Source organism: Acomys minous, assembly GCF_964271855.1.
Source record: "Acomys minous genome assembly, chromosome: 7".
NCBI classification, from domain to species: Eukaryota; Metazoa; Chordata; class Mammalia; order Rodentia; family Muridae; genus Acomys; species Acomys minous.
In genome coordinates, this window is record NC_140488.1 from 119,034,286 (window position 1) to 119,054,542 (window position 20,257).

The window sequence follows — 20,257 nt, forward strand, 5'->3', positions numbered from 1 at the left end:
TATTTATATATATGTATGTATGTATATTAAACACCTACAAGGCAAAAAATCCAACTACAAAATGGTATAGAGCCCTAAACAGAGAATTCTCAACAGAACAATATTGAATGGACGAGAAACGCTTAAAGAAATGCCCAATGTCCTTAGTTTTCAAGGAAATGCAAATCAAAACATATCTGAGATGCCATCTTACACTACAGTAATGGCAAAGATAAAAAAATCCAAGTGACAGCACATGCCGCTGAGGGTATGGAGAAAGGGGAACACTCCTCCATTGCTGGTGGTTGTGCCAACTTGTACAGCATCTTTGGAAACCAATCATTCACTTTCTCAGAAAATTGGGAACAGTGCTACCTCCGGACTCAGCTATACAAATCCCTTAAGGACAGTTAAGCAGGTGTTTCTTTGCTTTCATGGATGACAGACGCTTCTTTTCATTGGGAGTTGTTTATAAGTTAATATTGGTCTTCTGCAGAGAGAAAATGACGTTGGACTCAGGGATGTCTCTCTTTTCTGTTTTCTTTATTTCACAGGTATGGAGATAGAGGTTGAAAAGAAAGAAGGGGAGATACAGAAATATATAGGTATGGTAGACCAAAAAATAGACTCTTGAATCTACTCCCCAAATTTAGGCCTTCATTGATACTCACAAATGAGGTTATTTTTAATTCATTTGTATATAATTTTGTATATCGATGCAAAATAAGTTCAATGTTGAACCCATAAAACTCAATTATAATACAAGGTTTCCTTCCAATACCTTGAAAGTGATATTTCAGTCTGTTCAGGAAAATTAGGTAATACAAGCTAATTGTTAGTTGAGCAAATAATAGTCATGTCAATTGCTAGTCTATTTTTTATCACAAGAAGATACATCCTAGGTTTAACAGATAGATACGGTTCTATAGATAGATAAGGTGAAATAGTTAGGTAAGGTCTCCAAAAGCCACAGAGACCTACAGAATATGTCATTTAAAGATATTTTTATTATTTTCAATATTTATGGACAAGACAGCTTAACTTCAGGCAACTCCCAGCCTTCCTCCAGAGGGTGATGGGCACCAAGGAACCTCTTTATGGAGATGGCTTCAAACGTGGCAAACAAGCCACTAGGCAAAATGTCCTTATCTCTGCCACAGACAGAATACTGCCTAAAAATGAGCAAGCTTGGATGCAGGCAGAGTCGGCAGCCAAACTCTGCCAAGACAGGGTAAACAAGTCTTCAATAGTTCCTGCCTCGCAAATATGTCTGTCAGATATATTTGGCCAGAAGGTTGAAGATGGTGCTCCAACAGTATAGAGAAGCAGCTATATTATGAAGAGGCCATGGGGTGACTGGGGCGATGGGAATGAATACAATCAGAATACATTGTGTGGAAAACACTGTTGAATAAAAATGAATGTAGTCCAATAAAGGAAACTGTCAGCCCTTTCTATTCAGTTCTAAAAAGAGCTTTAACAGAAGGAGAAGTAACCACTGATAGGCATAGTGTTACAATGTGTTTAAGTTGTAAAGATAAGTGTAGAAATTTTCTTTGTTAAATCTGAGGGAAATACTGGAGAATGTCAGTAAACATCACGCTTTAAAACATTCACCGTTTCTTACTTCCTTCACCAAATATGTTCTGCTTTCCAGTTATTAATCTGCATGTTCCTGTTTTAGAACATGATGCACTTTTGGAAAAAAATAAAATAAATTTGATTAGACTGAAGTGCAAATGTTAAGCCAAGCTTAAACCATAATGTCATTACTACCTTTAAAAAGAAGAAAAAGAAAAGAAGACAGCATAGGCAGACAGCTATTTGAAATGCAAGTGGCATTCAGAGGAAGGATATCAGGTTCCCCGAAGAGACTTGATACCCTATGAGCATATACAGAGGGAGGAGGTCCCCTTCAGTCACAGTCATAGGGGAGGGGAGTAACGGAGAAAGCAGGAGAGAGGGAGGAATGGGAGGATACAAAGGATGTGATAACTATTGTGATGTAATATGAATGAATTAATAAAAAATAAAAGTAAAAATAGAAATGCAAGTGGCAACTGAATTATTGGATGTGATATCAAAAGTACAGGCTAAATGCAAGGGAAAGCCAAGTGAGTGCATAAAAGTTTCTGCACAAAAGAACTAAAAGTGGAAAAGGCACCAAAGGAGATTCCAATGAATACATGCAGACCTTATGTGAGATAGAAATTTATTCTTGAAAATATCAAATATGTTAACAGCATGCACGTGCAAGTTGTTTAACGAAACTGAAGATGTGCTTTACATACAAGAGGAGAATTGATCGTGTAAGCCATAAAGTATACTTCACATTAAAATCATGGAGTATAATCACTATCTGGAAAGTAAAAAGGCTGTGGTGTACAAGAAAGGAAAATAGCTCCCCATCATTTCAGCTAGAGATTCAAGATTGGTTGTTGACGTGATTTCTATGACCATTTAATTAATATGTAAATTTATAGGAAACTATGCACATTTCCTTTCGCCAGTCCAATCACTGTGTTTTGAAATTCACCCATTTGCAAGATGATACCACTGAGTCTTTTCATTCATAGTAATTCTGTTTTTAATTAATGGTTTTGGGTAGTTTGACAAGTGATTGATATACCAGTGTCAATGAAAAAAATATGAGAAAAGTAGATTCTAATATTGAACTCCCACTGTATAGAATATAAAAAACATTGGTGAAGGCAAAGCATAAAGTCATTGAGAAATGTCTCTGAATGTTAGCTGTTACATTTGTGGTTGTGATGCCAAAGAGTAGCCGCCCAATGCATCTCAAACGCAAAAGGAGAGCGGGGCACAGTCAAGTAAGTGGTGATAGGAAAGTCTTTTAGTCAAGTTCCTTTCCACCATTCTGATCATCTTCGTCATCTATATTTTGCATTATTATTTCATGATCTCTTAATACACTTGGTAAAGGAGTATTTACAGAGTTGTAATCCCATCCCTTTTTCACAAAAAACTTCTTGAGTATGCCTGGCATGTCATATCCCTTGGATACAATGAAATCCTTAAAGGCAATTGTTCCATAGAGATTTTCAAGTACATCTGGTTTGCAAAAGCTTTTACCTTGAATTTCAAGCAAGCTCTTTGGTTCACCTAACGGCTCTTTACTGGTTTGTGCTTTCCGATGCATTGGTTTCTGATCTGATGTCCCATATTTAAACTTCTCTTTGGTGGCCATAGAAAGATCATGTGGTTTTTGCAGGTTCATCTTAAATTTTGAATCCTGTTCAGGGAATTTGATGTCCTTTTCTTTGCTTAACCCTCTGAAGTACTTGAGCTTGGAAGGAAGATGACTAATTTTCTTTTCTGAGGAGTCTTTATAAGTTGATTGGTAAGCATAGTCCATGTCAAATTGTTCCAACACATCCATATTTCCCAGTGCTTCATTCCTTTCATAGATATCATCACCTCCCCTTTGTGTGTATCCAGAACTTAGGGAGCCAAGCAAATTCTGATTTCTGGATGTGTGTGTAGGAAAAAAATCCTTGAGGCTTGACCTGGCCTTCTCAGGAGTTCCCAGGTTGAGTTTTCTGTGAAGGTGTTTCCCATGCTTATTGTTCTTATTTGCTTCCATTCGATTTTCCAAGTTAGGCCACTTATTCAGATTCTGATCATATTTTGCTATCTGCGTCAAATTTATGAAGTGGTCTTCAGCATCACCTTCCATCGGAGACAAGCCGTCCAGCTTGTATTGGGTCCTTGTGCTTCCTTGCTGATCCACTGAAACTGCGCAAAGCAGTCCTGAATCCTTGGGTAGCTTACTGTGGCTCTTCTTGGTAGCGGTACTGGGTACTTCATGAGAAATTCTAGGGAAAAGAGGCCCCAGGATGGTTTGTGATAGTATCGCTTCACCTGGCTCATCGTGTCTAGTAAAGCCATCCAGCTCTTTCAGAGAAAATATCCGGTGATGGCCTTCCATGAAAGGAGGGCATATCTGTTGCTCCTTCTTGGGCTTCAAGACATGCTTGCACCTAGATACCCTATGAGGCTGGTTCTCTGGCAGCCCCTGGTCCCCCATGGTATCTCTGGCTCTGAGGCTACTGCTCCTAAATCAGTTATTGTTTCCCTGAGGATGCTCGGTTGCTAGGAAACTTGAGATTCTATATTGATGAGCAAGACGGAGTTCCTACACCACAGTCCCTTCAATTCTGTTCCACAGCACTTGGACACATACCCACTATCGATAGACTGGCATTTTTTAAATGCAAATTAATTTTTTAAATTTATTCACTTTACATCCTGATCATAGTTCCCTTCCTCGTCTCCTCCTGTTCCCATCCTCCCTCCTTCTTCCCACTAACCCCCTTCTCTAGTCTTCAGAAAGGGGGAGCCCTCCTCCTCTACCAAGTGACCCCAGCCTACCTAGGCTCATCAAGACTGCCTGAGTCCTCTTCCTGATAAGGCACCCTGCCATGGGGAAGTGATTGAAGATCAGGCCACAGAGCCCATGTCTGAAATAGCCCCTGGTCCCTTTATTAGGACACCCGCATGGAGAGTGGGCTGCCTATCAGCTACATCTGAGCCTAGGGCCTAGGTCCTCTCCATGCATGATCCTTGGTTGGTGCATCAGTCTAGGCTGGGCCTACTGGGCCCAGAATTTTTGACTTTGTTGGTCTTGTTGAGGAGCTCCTGCCCCTCCAGGTCATTCTGTTCCCCAACTCTTCCATAAGACTCCCTGGGCTCTGCCTAAAGTTTGGCTGAGTCTTGGCATCTGCTTGCATCCCCTGCTGGTTGGAGTTCTTCAGAGGACCTCTATGGTAGGCTCCCGTTCTACTGTCTCTCTTCAACTGCTCCCAGAGTCTATTCTATTTTCCCTTCTTGGATTTTAAGCCCACCAGAAGCTAGGAAGAATTTCAATTCTTCCACACATTCCTAGCATGTGGTGGAGTTAGACCTTTCAATTGGGAGTATTCTAATGTTGGTTCACTGGTATCTCATCATGGCTTTCATTTGCTTTTTCTTGTCACCTATATATTTCCACTGGCTCAGTCTGTGTTCATTTTTAAAAAATATGTTTAGTTTGTATCAATTCTGAGACATATTTCACTGGGTTTTGACAGGTTTCAATTCCTTTGTCAAATACAGCACTTGTTTTATTCTCCCATTATTTGTCTTCCCATTTGTCCATTTCAAGGAGCATAGTATCCCTTGAACTAGATTTCTTTTCAATAAAACATTGTTTTAAAATTACATTTAAGGCTTTTCTTTTGCAAATTTCATTGTTTTTAAGGTTTTTTTTTTTTTTTAGAAAAATTCATACTATTGAAATCCAATGTTTTTGAATCATGATGATATGGACTATAATTTCTTATTTTTTTATCCATGTTTGGATAATACTTGAAAAGCTTTTGTGGCAAAGATTAGGATATTATTCACTGAATCTAGTATAAGTATTCCCAAATACTAGTTATCAGAATGTTCTTTCCGGTTCTTCCTCTAAAAAAAAATCTTTCCAGAAAGCAATTCTTCATTGTTTCTTTCTATAAATTTACAGTCTTGAAATGGGGCTGGTAGTTCATTTAATAGTAGTCATTGTTTTTTTTTCTTTCTCAAAGTTTCTGTTGCTCTTGTCTGTGCTGGAAACTTTGGATTTCTGTGATACCTTTTAACACTGTTTACTTAATGTCTGCAAAGGATTCCAGTTTTATTTTCATGATGGCTCTGTGGGTTAGAATGATAAGGATATTAGCATCTTAACTGTTTTCTATCTTCTGACCTATGAAACAGGTACATCTATTTTCATTAATGTACATGCTTTTCTATGTTTGTCAGCATTATTTTACCAGTTTTAGCACGTGAATGTCACTTATTTCTGCCTCTAGCTTTTCCTTAAACATTTCACATGTGTGTTACAATAAGTATATTGAGAATGTGTTTTGATGGAGGGAAAGGGTATCCCACCGAAACTCAGGTTTGCTAGTGATGAATTTTTCCCCATGTGTGGGAATATCATGACATTATCTGAGTATATAGCCCAAACAGTATTGACACTTAATATGTAATTTAAGCTAGCTTCAGTCAATGCAACCTCCTAGTTCAGCCTCCTGAATCATGGGTAAGTTTCATAATGTGTGTGTGTTGTGTTTTTTCTGAATATCCTGTTTTGGCTTGGCTTTAGAACTATGCTTTCATCTGTACTAAAACGTGGGTTAATGTTTTCTTTTTTGCTAACAGTGCTTTGAGCAAATGGATCCATTGCTTTCAGACTTGTAACAGTTTTGTGGATAGTCAGTTAATACACTCGATTTTGTTTCTTTGTATCAAAGCGATCCTTTTCTCTCCCAGGCCAAGCACAGTGTGGATAATATGACTGTATGCCATTTCTACGTGTTATTTCTTCTTCTGGATCTTACCTGAGTATCTTTAACTTCATGACCGCACAGGTATCTGCCTCCTTTCCCCTCTCCTGTACTTTTGCAGAAAATCAGTAAGTAATTTGAGACATTTATGGGGCACTTCACATTTATTTTCTGTTTTAATAAGGATCATAGACCATTTCTCATGTATCTTTGTCTTCTGGACAAGAGGGATATTGAAAACCCTTTGGGGATCATCCTCCTCAACAGGAACCAAAAACCAGAACCAGAACTAAATTCAGTACACAGATTTACCTCCTAGGCGTGTCAGAAGAATTTGTCAGTTTTCATGTTTGTGAAAGCAGCTGTCATTCCAAGAGGCAACTCTCCTGCAACCTCTTTCTACCTTAGCCACTTCAATTCAGTTACTAGCTTTCTTCTTCCCTGTAACAAAAATTGGGGGAAATGCATAGAACAATATTATGCAAGCACTAATTATCAGGCATCAGAAATTGATCCCTATTAAAACAGAAAATAAATGTGAAGTGCCCCATAAATGTCTCAAATTACTTACTGATTTTCTGCAAAAGTACAGGAGAGGGGAAAGGAGGCAGATACCTGTGCGGTCATGAAGTTAAAGATACTCAGGTAAGATCCAGAAGAAGAAATAACACGTAGAAATGGCATACAGTCATATTATCCACACTGTGCTTGGCCTGGGAGAGAAAAGGATCGCTTTGATACAAAGAAACAAAATCGAGTGTATTAACTGACTATCCACAAAACTGTTACAAGTCTGAAAGCAATGGATCCATTTGCTCAAAGCACTGTTAGCAAAAAAGAAAACATTAACCCACGTTTTAGTACAGATGAAAGCATAGTTCTAAAGCCAAGCCAAAACAGGATATTCAGAAAAAACACAACACACACACATTATGAAACTTACCCATGATTCAGGAGGCTGAACTAGGAGGTTGCATTGACTGAAGCTAGCTTAAATTACATATTAAGTGTCAATACTGTTTGGGCTATATACTCAGATAATGTCATGATATTCCCACACATGGGGAAAAATTCATCACTAGCAAACCTGAGTTTCGGTGGGATACCCTTTCCCTCCATCAAAACACATTCTCAATATACTTATTGTAACACACATGTGAAATGTTTAAGGAAAAGCTAGAGGCAGAAATAAGTGACATTCACGTGCTAAAACTGGTAAAATAATGCTGACAAACATAGAAAAGCATGTACATTAATGAAAATAGATGTACCTGTTTCATAGGTCAGAAGATAGAAAACAGTTAAGATGCTAATATCCTTATCATTCTAACCCACAGAGCCATCATGAAAATAAAACTGGAATCCTTTGCAGACATTAAGTAAACAGTGTTAAAAGGTATCACAGAAATCCAAAGTTTCCAGCACAGACAAGAGCAACAGAAACTTTGAGAAAGAAAAAAAAACAATGACTACTATTAAATGAACTACCAGCCCCATTTCAAGACTGTAAATTTATAGAAAGAAACAATGAAGAATTGCTTTCTGGAAAGATTTTTTTTTAGAGGAAGAACCGGAAAGAACATTCTGATAACTAGTATTTGGGAATACTTATACTAGATTCAGTGAATAATATCCTAATCTTTGCCACAAAAGCTTTTCAAGTATTATCCAAACATGGATAAAAAAATAAGAAATTATAGTCCATATCATCATGATTCAAAAACATTGGATTTCAATAGTATGAATTTTTCTAAAAAAAAAAAAAAACCTTAAAAACAATGAAATTTGCAAAAGAAAAGCCTTAAATGTAATTTTAAAACAATGTTTTATTGAAAAGAAATCTAGTTCAAGGGATACTATGCTCCTTGAAATGGACAAATGGGAAGACAAATAATGGGAGAATAAAACAAGTGCTGTATTTGACAAAGGAATTGAAACCTGTCAAAACCCAGTGAAATATGTCTCAGAATTGATACAAACTAAACATATTTTTTAAAAATGAACACAGACTGAGCCAGTGGAAATATATAGGTGACAAGAAAAAGCAAATGAAAGCCATGATGAGATACCAGTGAACCAACATTAGAATACTCCCAATTGAAAGGTCTAACTCCACCACATGCTAGGAATGTGTGGAAGAATTGAAATTCTTCCTAGCTTCTGGTGGGCTTAAAATCCAAGAAGGGAAAATAGAATAGACTCTGGGAGCAGTTGAAGAGAGACAGTAGAACGGGAGCCTACCATAGAGGTCCTCTGAAGAACTCCAACCAGCAGGGGATGCAAGCAGATGCCAAGACTCAGCCAAACTTTAGGCAGAGCCCAGGGAGTCTTATGGAAGAGTTGGGGAACAGAATGACCTGGAGGGGCAGGAGCTCCTCAACAAGACCAACAAAGTCAAAAATTCTGGGCCCAGTAGGCCCAGCCTAGACTGATGCACCAACCAAGGATCATGCATGGAGAGGACCTAGGCCCTAGGCTCAGATGTAGCTGATAGGCAGCCCACTCTCCATGCGGGTGTCCTAATAAAGGGACCAGGGGCTATTTCAGACATGGGCTCTGTGGCCTGATCTTCAATCACTTCCCCATGGCAGGGTGCCTTATCAGGAAGAGGACTCAGGCAGTCTTGATGAGCCTAGGTAGGCTGGGGTCACTTGGTAGAGGAGGAGGGCTCCCCCTTTCTGAAGACTAGAGAAGGGGGTTAGTGGGAAGAAGGAGGGAGGATGGGAACAGGAGGAGACGAGGAAGGGAACTATGATCAGGATGTAAAGTGAATAAATTTAAAAAATTAATTTGCATTTAAAAAATGCCAGTCTATCGATAGTGGGTATGTGTCCAAGTGCTGTGGAACAGAATTGAAGGGACTGTGGTGTAGGAACTCCGTCTTGCTCATCAATATAGAATCTCAAGTTTCCTAGCAACCGAGCATCCTCAGGGAAACAATAACTGATTTAGGAGCAGTAGCCTCAGAGCCAGAGATACCATGGGGGACCAGGGGCTGCCAGAGAACCAGCCTCATAGGGTATCTAGGTGCAAGCATGTCTTGAAGCCCAAGAAGGAGCAACAGATATGCCCTCCTTTCATGGAAGGCCATCACCGGATATTTTCTCTGAAAGAGCTGGATGGCTTTACTAGACACGATGAGCCAGGTGAAGCGATACTATCACAAACCATCCTGGGGCCTCTTTTCCCTAGAATTTCTCATGAAGTACCCAGTACCGCTACCAAGAAGAGCCACAGTAAGCTACCCAAGGATTCAGGACTGCTTTGCGCAGTTTCAGTGGATCAGCAAGGAAGCACAAGGACCCAATACAAGCTGGACGGCTTGTCTCCGATGGAAGGTGATGCTGAAGACCACTTCATAAATTTGACGCAGATAGCAAAATATGATCAGAATCTGAATAAGTGGCCTAACTTGGAAAATCGAATGGAAGCAAATAAGAACAATAAGCATGGGAAACACCTTCACAGAAAACTCAACCTGGGAACTCCTGAGAAGGCCAGGTCAAGCCTCAAGGATTTTTTTCCTACACACACATCCAGAAATCAGAATTTGCTTGGCTCCCTAAGTTCTGGATACACACAAAGGGGAGGTGATGATATCTATGAAAGGAATGAAGCACTGGGAAATATGGATGTGTTGGAACAATTTGACATGGACTATGCTTACCAATCAACTTATAAAGACTCCTCAGAAAAGAAAATTAGTCATCTTCCTTCCAAGCTCAAGTACTTCAGAGGGTTAAGCAAAGAAAAGGACATCAAATTCCCTGAACAGGATTCAAAATTTAAGATGAACCTGCAAAAACCACATGATCTTTCTATGGCCACCAAAGAGAAGTTTAAATATGGGACATCAGATCAGAAACCAATGCATCGGAAAGCACAAACCAGTAAAGAGCCGTTAGGTGAACCAAAGAGCTTGCTTGAAATTCAAGGTAAAAGCTTTTGCAAACCAGATGTACTTGAAAATCTCTATGGAACAATTGCCTTTAAGGATTTCATTGTATCCAAGGGATATGACATGCCAGGCATACTCAAGAAGTTTTTTGTGAAAAAGGGATGGGATTACAACTCTGTAAATACTCCTTTACCAAGTGTATTAAGAGATCATGAAATAATAATGCAAAATATAGATGACGAAGATGATCAGAATGGTGGAAAGGAACTTGACTAAAAGACTTTCCTATCACCACTTACTTGACTGTGCCCCGCTCTCCTTTTGCGTTTGAGATGCATTGGGCGGCTACTCTTTGGCATCACAACCACAAATGTAACAGCTAACATTCAGAGACATTTCTCAATGACTTTATGCTTTGCCTTCACCAATGTTTTTTATATTCTATACAGTGGGAGTTCAATATTAGAATCTACTTTTCTCATATTTTTTTCATTGACACTGGTATATCAATCACTTGTCAAACTACCCAAAACCATTAATTAAAAACAGAATTACTATGAATGAAAAGACTCAGTGGTATCATCTTGCAAATGGGTGAATTTCAAAACACAGTGATTGGACTGGCGAAAGGAAATGTGCATAGTTTCCTATAAATTTACATATTAATTAAATGGTCATAGAAATCACGTCAACAACCAATCTTGAATCTCTAGCTGAAATGATGGGGAGCTATTTTCCTTTCTTGTACACCACAGCCTTTTTACTTTCCAGATAGTGATTATACTCCATGATTTTAATGTGAAGTATACTTTATGGCTTACACGATCAATTCTCCTCTTGTATGTAAAGCACATCTTCAGTTTCGTTAAACAACTTGCACGTGCATGCTGTTAACATATTTGATATTTTCAAGAATAAATTTCTATCTCACATAAGGTCTGCATGTATTCATTGGAATCTCCTTTGGTGCCTTTTCCACTTTTAGTTCTTTTGTGCAGAAACTTTTATGCACTCACTTGGCTTTCCCTTGCATTTAGCCTGTACTTTTGATATCACATCCAATAATTCAGTTGCCACTTGCATTTCTATTTTTACTTTTATTTTTTATTAATTCATTCATATTACATCACAATAGTTATCACATCCTTTGTATCCTCCCATTCCTCCCTCTCTCCTGCTTTCTCCGTTACTCCCCTCCCCTATGACTGTGACTGAAGGGGACCTCCTCCCTCTGTATATGCTCATAGGGTATCAAGTCTCTTCGGGGAACCTGATATCCTTCCTCTGAATGCCACTTGCATTTCAAATAGCTGTCTGCCTATGCTGTCTTCTTTTCTTTTTCTTCTTTTTAAAGGTAGTAATGACATTATGGTTTAAGCTTGGCTTAACATTTGCACTTCAGTCTAATCAAATTTATTTTATTTTTTTCCAAAAGTGCATCATGTTCTAAAACAGGAACATGCAGATTAATAACTGGAAAGCAGAACATATTTGGTGAAGGAAGTAAGAAACGGTGAATGTTTTAAAGCGTGATGTTTACTGACATTCTCCAGTATTTCCCTCAGATTTAACAAAGAAAATTTCTACACTTATCTTTACAACTTAAACACATTGTAACACTATGCCTATCAGTGGTTACTTCTCCTTCTGTTAAAGCTCTTTTTAGAACTGAATAGAAAGGGCTGACAGTTTCCTTTATTGGACTACATTCATTTTTATTCAACAGTGTTTTCCACACAATGTATTCTGATTGTATTCATTCCCATCGCCCCAGTCACCCCATGGCCTCTTCATAATATAGCTGCTTCTCTATACTGTTGGAGCACCATCTTCAACCTTCTGGCCAAATATATCTGACAGACATATTTGCGAGGCAGGAACTATTGAAGACTTGTTTACCCTGTCTTGGCAGAGTTTGGCTGCCGACTCTGCCTGCATCCAAGCTTGCTCATTTTTAGGCAGTATTCTGTCTGTGGCAGAGATAAGGACATTTTGCCTAGTGGCTTGTTTGCCACGTTTGAAGCCATCTCCATAAAGAGGTTCCTTGGTGCCCATCACCCTCTGGAGGAAGGCTGGGAGTTGCCTGAAGTTAAGCTGTCTTGTCCATAAATATTGAAAATAATAAAAATATCTTTAAATGACATATTCTGTAGGTCTCTGTGGCTTTTGGAGACCTTACCTAACTATTTCACCTTATCTATCTATAGAACCGTATCTATCTGTTAAACCTAGGATGTATCTTCTTGTGATAAAAAATAGACTAGCAATTGACATGACTATTATTTGCTCAACTAACAATTAGCTTGTATTACCTAATTTTCCTGAACAGACTGAAATATCACTTTCAAGGTATTGGAAGGAAACCTTGTATTATAATTGAGTTTTATGGGTTCAACATTGAACTTATTTTGCATCGATATACAAAATTATATACAAATGAATTAAAAATAACCTCATTTGTGAGTATCAATGAAGGCCTAAATTTGGGGAGTAGATTCAAGAGTCTATTTTTTGGTCTACCATACCTATATATTTCTGTATCTCCCCTTCTTTCTTTTCAACCTCTATCTCCATACCTGTGAAATAAAGAAAACAGAAAAGAGAGACATCCCTGAGTCCAACGTCATTTTCTCTCTGCAGAAGACCAATATTAACTTATAAACAACTCCCAATGAAAAGAAGCGTCTGTCATCCATGAAAGCAAAGAAACACCTGCTTAACTGTCCTTAAGGGATTTGTATAGCTGAGTCCGGAGGTAGCACTGTTCCCAATTTTCTGAGAAAGTGAATGATTGGTTTCCAAAGATGCTGTACAAGTTGGCACAACCACCAGCAATGGAGGAGTGTTCCCCTTTCTCCATACCCTCAGCGGCATGTGCTGTCACTTGGATTTTTTTATCTTTGCCATTACTGTAGTGTAAGATGGCATCTCAGATATGTTTTGATTTGCATTTCCTTGAAAACTAAGGACATTGGGCATTTCTTTAAGCGTTTCTCGTCCATTCAATATTGTTCTGTTGAGAATTCTCTGTTTAGGGCTCTATACCATTTTGTAGTTGGATTTTTTGCCTTGTAGGTGTTTAATATACATACATACATATATATAAATATACATACACACACATATTAACCTTTGTCAGATGTAGGGTGGTTAAGTATACTGCATTACACAGACCTTAAGAAGCTAAGTAACAAGGAGGACCTGGGAGGATGTCTAATTCTCATTCAGAATGGCAAATAGAATAGGCACCAGAAGAGGTTGAAGAGAAGGAACAGGACCAGAGCCTACCATAGAGGTCCTCAGTTAGACTCCACCCAGCAGAGGATAAAAGCAGATGCTGAGACTCACAGCAGACACTTTAAGGTGGAGTGCAGGGATCCTTATGGAGGAGTTGTGGGATAGGACCTGGAGATGAAAGTAGCTACACAAGGAGACCAATGGAGCCAACAAATCTGGGCTCAAGGGGATTTCAGAAATTGATGCACCAACCAAGGACCATGTCTGGTCATGAAATAGAGCCCCTACTCAGATGGAGTTGATAGGCAGCACTATCCCCTTGTGGGTCCCATTATATTGGGAGTAGGGTCTACCTCTGATTAGGCCATTGCTGCCCACTATTTATTCACTTCCCAAAGGTAGGATGGTCTTTCCATGGAAGAGAGGAAGAGGATACAGGAAGTTCTGATGAGACTTGATAGGCTGGGGTCAGATGATAGGGAGGAAGGCTCCCCCTTTCTGAGGATTAGGAGAGAGGTAAATGTCGGTGAAGAATGGAGGTAGGGACAGGCGGGGCATGAAGTAGGGGGCTACAATTAGGATGTAAGGAGAATAAATTTTAAAAATGAAGTAATAATGAGAAAAAGATGAGAAGATACTTCAGGAGTGGTTTGATTTGCATTTAAAAAGTGTAGAGGGGGGTGTTTTTATGAAGTGTTCCTGGGCCCTTTATTTCCTCTCCCCCTCTTGCCCTCTATACTCCCCTCCCTCTCACCCTTCTCCCTTCTTTCCTCTCTGTTCAAAAAATGTCTGCTCCAAGCATTTATTTTCTGACTGTACTGTTGTGATTCTTGGAGAATTCTGTTTATTAATCCTAAGTCAGATGTACAGGTAACAAATATTCCCTCCTATACTCTATACTTCCTCTTCACACTGTTTATTGGGTATTTAGGTTTGCCAAATTTACTTATGGAAATTATTACAGGTAAACTTTTGGCCTTAATACAGATCTTACATGTTAGTCTGCACTGAGCCTTTAAAAGACTTTGTCCAGATGTTGGGAGTTATGCATGAGGAGATTTCTTATTTGATTTTGCTCTTCCATTCTGAGGTCCAGCTTTTGGATAATTTTTTTTTCACTATGCAAGACATTGTCTTCACACTTGTACCCATTGATGTGATGCTTAAAGTCCCAAAGTTATTTCCCTAATTATCTATTGTGCTGATACTTTAAAAGGTAGAGTCACATGAGAAAATTAAAAACTAAATAAACCATAAATCTCAAAATGGAACTGTTGGGTTGTGAACTGTGATGAGCTTCTCATTAACATGTTAGAAATATATTTTATAAATTAAACAAAATGCATTATATATGTAAGAGATTGCAAAAGAACAAATTTATTTACTCAATAGATGTTACTGGGATATAGATGACAAATAGTCTATAGTAACATATATAAGAAAATAATCATATAATCCTGAGTAACATATACACAACATTGAGACATTCTATGCTTTCACTTTTAAGGAAATGCACTGGATTCGAATAGAGTCCAAGAAATTACTCCTACCATCCCAAAGAACATATGCTAATGGTGCTGTCAATCTCAGTATTTCTGTGCTTTCTAAATTCTAGAATTCTTAGGGGAAGGTTGATGAATTTCAGTATTTGGTCCTGTAGCATAGTCTTCTGCATTTTGTCTCTGCTAGTCTTTGAAGGATGATTTCCATCTACGAGTGAGTAATAATGAGAGACTCAAATGCTGTGTTATATTTGGATTAAAGATTAGTGGTTGGAAAAGGAATACAAGATGGCAGCACCGATGCACACTGCATCTGATTAGCAGGAAAACCAGGACTGCAAAGCGACCTAAAGACCAAGTTGAAAGCCACAATACATCAGTGATGCTGATTCCCAGGTGAGAGGTATCCACATTGTTTGGGGATAGGGCAGTTCCCCCCTGGCCACCAGCTAACCCACAGAAAAATTCTAGGGGATATCCCACATTAGCTGCCATCTCAGGAAGGGCTGTGGGATCTCAGTGAAGCTTCGGGCTCTCACGGTCTGTCTACAGCTTACAGGATACAGGACAGAAGGACTGTGTGATATCCATGTAGCTTCAGGCTCTCACTGCCTGTCTGCTGCTTGGTGGTAACTCCTGTGCAGGGAGCAAACAAGCAGAGCTGAGTCCTGGCACCATACAAAATCCACATTAGCATGCTCCTGAGAAGGAATTTGGAACTCCCAAGCTCCTTTGAACTCTTATCTCTCTCAAACCCCCGGCTGCCTGTTGGCCTAGCCTGGCTGGGTCAGGGAACAGATAGGTATAACTTTGCCATCTCAGGAGGGCCTGTGGGACTTTCGAACAGCTTGGGGAGCCAATCTCTCCCAGACCCCTCCCAGCCACTTACCAGCTGGGGACATACCTTGTGGCCAACAGAGCTGAATCCAGGTGCTAGCCAAGGACGCAGTAGTTGCCATCCTGCATGCAACTTCAGGAACTGGTCTCTCTGCATACCCACCTGAAGCAGACAACTCAGATACACCTAAGACATAAGACAAACAGGAATAACAGAGAAATGCATAGGCCACAATCATCATTATCTGCTATCCTGTTAGCAGCTTTTGGCTCTGATCTCACCCTGCCCAACTATAGCCTATTGGCCTGATTCACCTGGGTCACAGAGCATAGACCTGTGCAGGCCACATCCCACATTAGCTGCTGTTTTGTGAGAATCTTGGGGCTCTAATCTCTCTTGCCCAGCCAAAGACTTACCATCCTAGCCCAACTATGGCACAGAGAACAATCTGGAGCACAGGAGATAGACAGAGCACAGCTATCTCAAAATGGACTGTGGGGTATCTGAGCAACTTTGGGCTTAGAAAAATATCAGCCCACTCCTCTCCTGCCCTACCCAACTGGGATATAGTCAGGGAACCCAGCTGAGCTGAGGTGGGTGCAGGTTCTAACACTCACTGTCCCTACCAAACAACCTTTGGCTGTGAGTTCTTTTTACTTGCCCCCAACCTGCCTGGCCAACATGGGACACAGATAGTGACCTTATTGGAGGAATCTCTAGGCCTACTAACACCAGAGACAACCAGATGCCTAGAGGACAGCCCAGGAAGACTAGCAACAAAACTGAGAACCATAGAACAACACCAGAAACCAGTGATGCTAACACAGCAAGCCCAGGAGATAAGAACACTCACAAAATGCAAGGAGAAGACTTTAAATCTAGGGTCAGGAAAATAATAGAAGCTTTGAAGGAGGAAAATGAAGCACTCAAAGGAACAGAGGAAAATACATTCAAACAGATAAAGGAATTGGATAAATCCTATAAAAACTACAGGAAAATACAACCAAAAGATGAAGGAATTGAATAAATCCTATAAAGAATTACAGGAAAATGTATCCAAACAGATGAAGGAATTGAATAAAGAATTAAAGGAATAAAGAATTACAGGAAAATTCAATCAAACGGAAGAAAGCAATGAATAAGACTATTCAATATGTAAAGAGGGAGTTAGAAGCAACAAAGAAAACGCAAGCTGAGGCAATCTTAGTGTTGGAAAACATAGGGCAGGGAACAGGAACTATGGGCACAAGCCATGCAAGCCGAATACAAGAGGTGGAAGAGAGAATCTCAAGTGTGGCAGATGCAGTCAAAGTTATCAATACATCAGCCAAAGTAAACGTTAAAACTAAAAAGTTCCTGACCAAAAAAAAAAAAAAAAAAAAAAAAAAAACACCCAAGATATCTGGGACACTATAAAAAGACCAAATCTAATAATAATAGAAACAGAAGAAGGAGAAGACTCCAAGCTCCAAGGCCTAGAAAATATTTTCAACAAGATTGTAGAAGAAAACTTCTCCAACTTAAAGAAAGAAACGCCAATAAACATACAAGAAACCTACAGAACTCCAAATAGATTTGACCAGAAAGGAAAACCACTCACCACATCATAATCAAAACATTCAATGTACAGAACAAGGAAAGAATATTAAAAACTGCAAGAGAAAAAGGTCAAGTCATATATAAAGGCAAACTGATGAGAATTCTACCCCAATTCTCAACAGAGACTATGAAAGTTAGAAGGGCCTGGACAGAAATCATGCAAACATTACAGGCCACAGATGCCAACCCAGACTATTATACCCAGCAAAAATTTCAATCACCATAGATGGACAAAACAAGATACTCTATGACAAAAGCAAGTTTAATCACTACCTAACCACAAATCCAGCTCTACGGAAAGGACTAGAACGAAAACTCCAATCCAAGAAGGCTAAGTACACCCAGGAAGACACAGGAAACAAATAATTCCACATCCACAAGGCCAACACACAGAAACACACACTCTACTACCACCAATATCAAAACAAAAGGAACTGACATCCACTGGTCATTTATATCTATTAACATCAATGGCCTTAAGTCCCCAGTAAAAAGACACAGGCTGACAGAATGGATGCAAAACAGGATCCATCATTCTGCTGCAAACAAGAAACACACCCCAGCAATAAAGATAAACACTACCTCAGAGTAAAGGGTTGGAAAATGTATCCCAAGCAAATGGACCCAAAAAGCAAGCTGGAGAAGCCATTCTAGTATCTGATAAAATAGACTTTCAACCAAAACTAATAAAAAGAGATCCAGAATGTCACTACATCCCCATCAAAGGAAAAATACGCCAAGATGATGTCTCAACTATGAACATCTATGCCCCAAATTCAGGAGCACCCACATTTGTAAAAGAAACGTTACTAAAATTTAAGCCATACATTGAACCCCACACGTTAATAGTGGGAGACTTCAATGCCCCTCTCTCCCTAAGAGACAGATTATCAAGTCAGAAACTAAAAGGATAAACAAGGAAACTAATAGACATCTTGAAACAAACGGAACTAACTAACACCTATAGAACTTTTCTCCTAAACGTAAAAAAGAAAACACCTTCTTTTCAGCACCCTATGGAACCTTCTACAAAATTGAACACATACTTGGCCACAAAGTAAACTTCAACGGATACAAAAAAAAATCTAAATAATCCCTCACATCCTTTCAGACTACCATGGATTAAAGATGGAACTCAACAACAAAATAAACAACCAAAAGCCTACAAACTCATGGAAACTAAACAACTGCCTACTCAATGATATCTGGTTACGGGTCAAAATAAAAAGAGAAATTAAATACTTCCTAGAATTCAATGAAACTGAAGACACCACATACCCAAACCTATGGGACACAATGAAAGCATGCTAAGAGGAAAGTCCATAGCACTGAGTGCCTTTATTTAAAAAACTGGAGATCCCACATTAGCAAATTAGGCACATACCTAAATATAATAAAGGCAATATACCGCAAGCCTATAGCCAACATCAAACTAAATGGAGAGAAACTTAAATCAATTCCACTGAAATCAGGGACAAGACAAGGCTGTCTACTCTCTGTATCTCTTCAAAATACTACTCAAAGTCCTATCTAGGTCAAAAAGACAACTAAAGGAGATCAAGGGGATACAAATTGGAAAAGAAGTCAAACTCTCACTATTGCAGATGATATGATAGTATTCATTAGTGACCCCAAAAATTCTATCAAGGAACTCTATCAAGGAAGCTGATAAACACCTTCAGCAAAGTGGCTGGATACAAAATCAACTCAAAAAATAAGTAGTCTTCCTGGATACAGGTGACACACAGGCTGAGAAAGTAGTTAGGGAAACTACACTCTTCACAATAGCCAAAAATAATATAAAGTATCTTGGTGTAACTCTAACCAAGATAGTGAAAGATTTGTATGAAAAATTCAAATCACTGAAGAAAGTACTTGAAGAAGATTTCTGAAGATGGAAAGATCTCCCCTGTTTGTGGATCTGGAGAATCAACATGGAAAAAAATGGCCATCTTACCGAAAGCAATCTACAGATTCAATGCGATTCCTATAAAAATAATGGACACAATTCTTTACCGACCTTGAAAGATCAATTCTGAACTTCATATTTTTTTAAAAAACAGACTAGCTAAAATGATGCTGTGTAATAAAAGATCTTCTGGAGGAATCCCCTTCTCGGATCTCAAACTGTACTATAGAGCAACAGTACTAAAAACAGCATGGTACTGGCATAGAAATAGGCTGGTTGATCAATGGAATTGAATCAAAGACCCAGAAATAAACCCACATCCTTATGAACAGTTGATTTTTGGCAAATACCGCAAATCCATACAATGGAAAAAAGATGGCGTTGTCAACAAATGCTGTTATTCTAACTGGATGGCTACATGTAGAAAAAAGAAAATAGATCCATATCTATCACCCTGCACAAAACTGAAGTCCAAATGGATTAAAGACCGCAACATAAAACCAGACACACTAAATCTCATAGAAGAAAAAGTGGGGAAGTGCCTTGAACTCATTGGCACAGGAGACAACTTCCTGAACAGAACACCAACAGCCCAGGCCCTAAGATCAACCATCAATTGAGGGGACCCTATGAAACTGAGAAGCTTCTGTAAGATGAAGGACACTGTCAACAGAATGAAACAACAGCCTACAGACTGGGGAAATATCTTTTCCAACCCTACATGTGCCAAAGAGATAGTCTCCAAAAAATATAAAGAACTCAAGAAATTAAACACCACCAACTTAAGTAATCCACTTAAAAATGGGGTACAGAACTAAACTGAGAATTCTCAACAGAGGAATATCAAATGGCTGAGAAACACTTAAAGAAATGCTCAACATCCCTAGTTATCAGGGAAATGTAAATCAAAATGGCTCTGAGATTCCATCTTACAGCTATTTGAAAGGCTAAGATCAGAAACTCAGG

At 39.0% G+C, this 20,257-nt stretch overlaps 2 protein-coding genes across 2 annotated transcripts; one reads left to right on the forward strand and one right to left on the reverse strand.

Annotated features, from left to right (window-relative positions):
* Positions 1-2,284: 2,284 nt before the first annotated feature.
* On the reverse strand, positions 2,285-4,027 carry LOC311601738 (putative protein FAM47D; the record flags this gene model as incomplete). Its single annotated transcript, XM_084789426.1, has 1 exon — positions 2,285-4,027. The coding sequence occupies one exon, from the start codon at positions 4,025-4,027 to the stop codon at positions 2,834-2,836; it is 1,194 nt and encodes a 397-aa protein (XP_084645552.1). The 3' UTR covers positions 2,285-2,833.
* A 5,272-nt stretch (positions 4,028-9,299) lies between these two features.
* Positions 9,300-10,820, forward strand: LOC311601924 (putative protein FAM47D). Its single transcript, XM_084789686.1, has one exon. It carries the CDS (start codon positions 9,388-9,390, stop codon positions 10,480-10,482), a length of 1,095 nt encoding a protein of 364 aa, XP_084645812.1. The 5' UTR covers positions 9,300-9,387; the 3' UTR covers positions 10,483-10,820.
* Positions 10,821-20,257: the final 9,437 nt, after the last annotated feature.

Coding starts and splice junctions, on each gene's coding strand:
- LOC311601924 (XM_084789686.1), top strand. CDS start 9,388: ATGGAAGGCCATCACCGGATATTTTCTCTGAAAGAGCTGGATGGCTTT.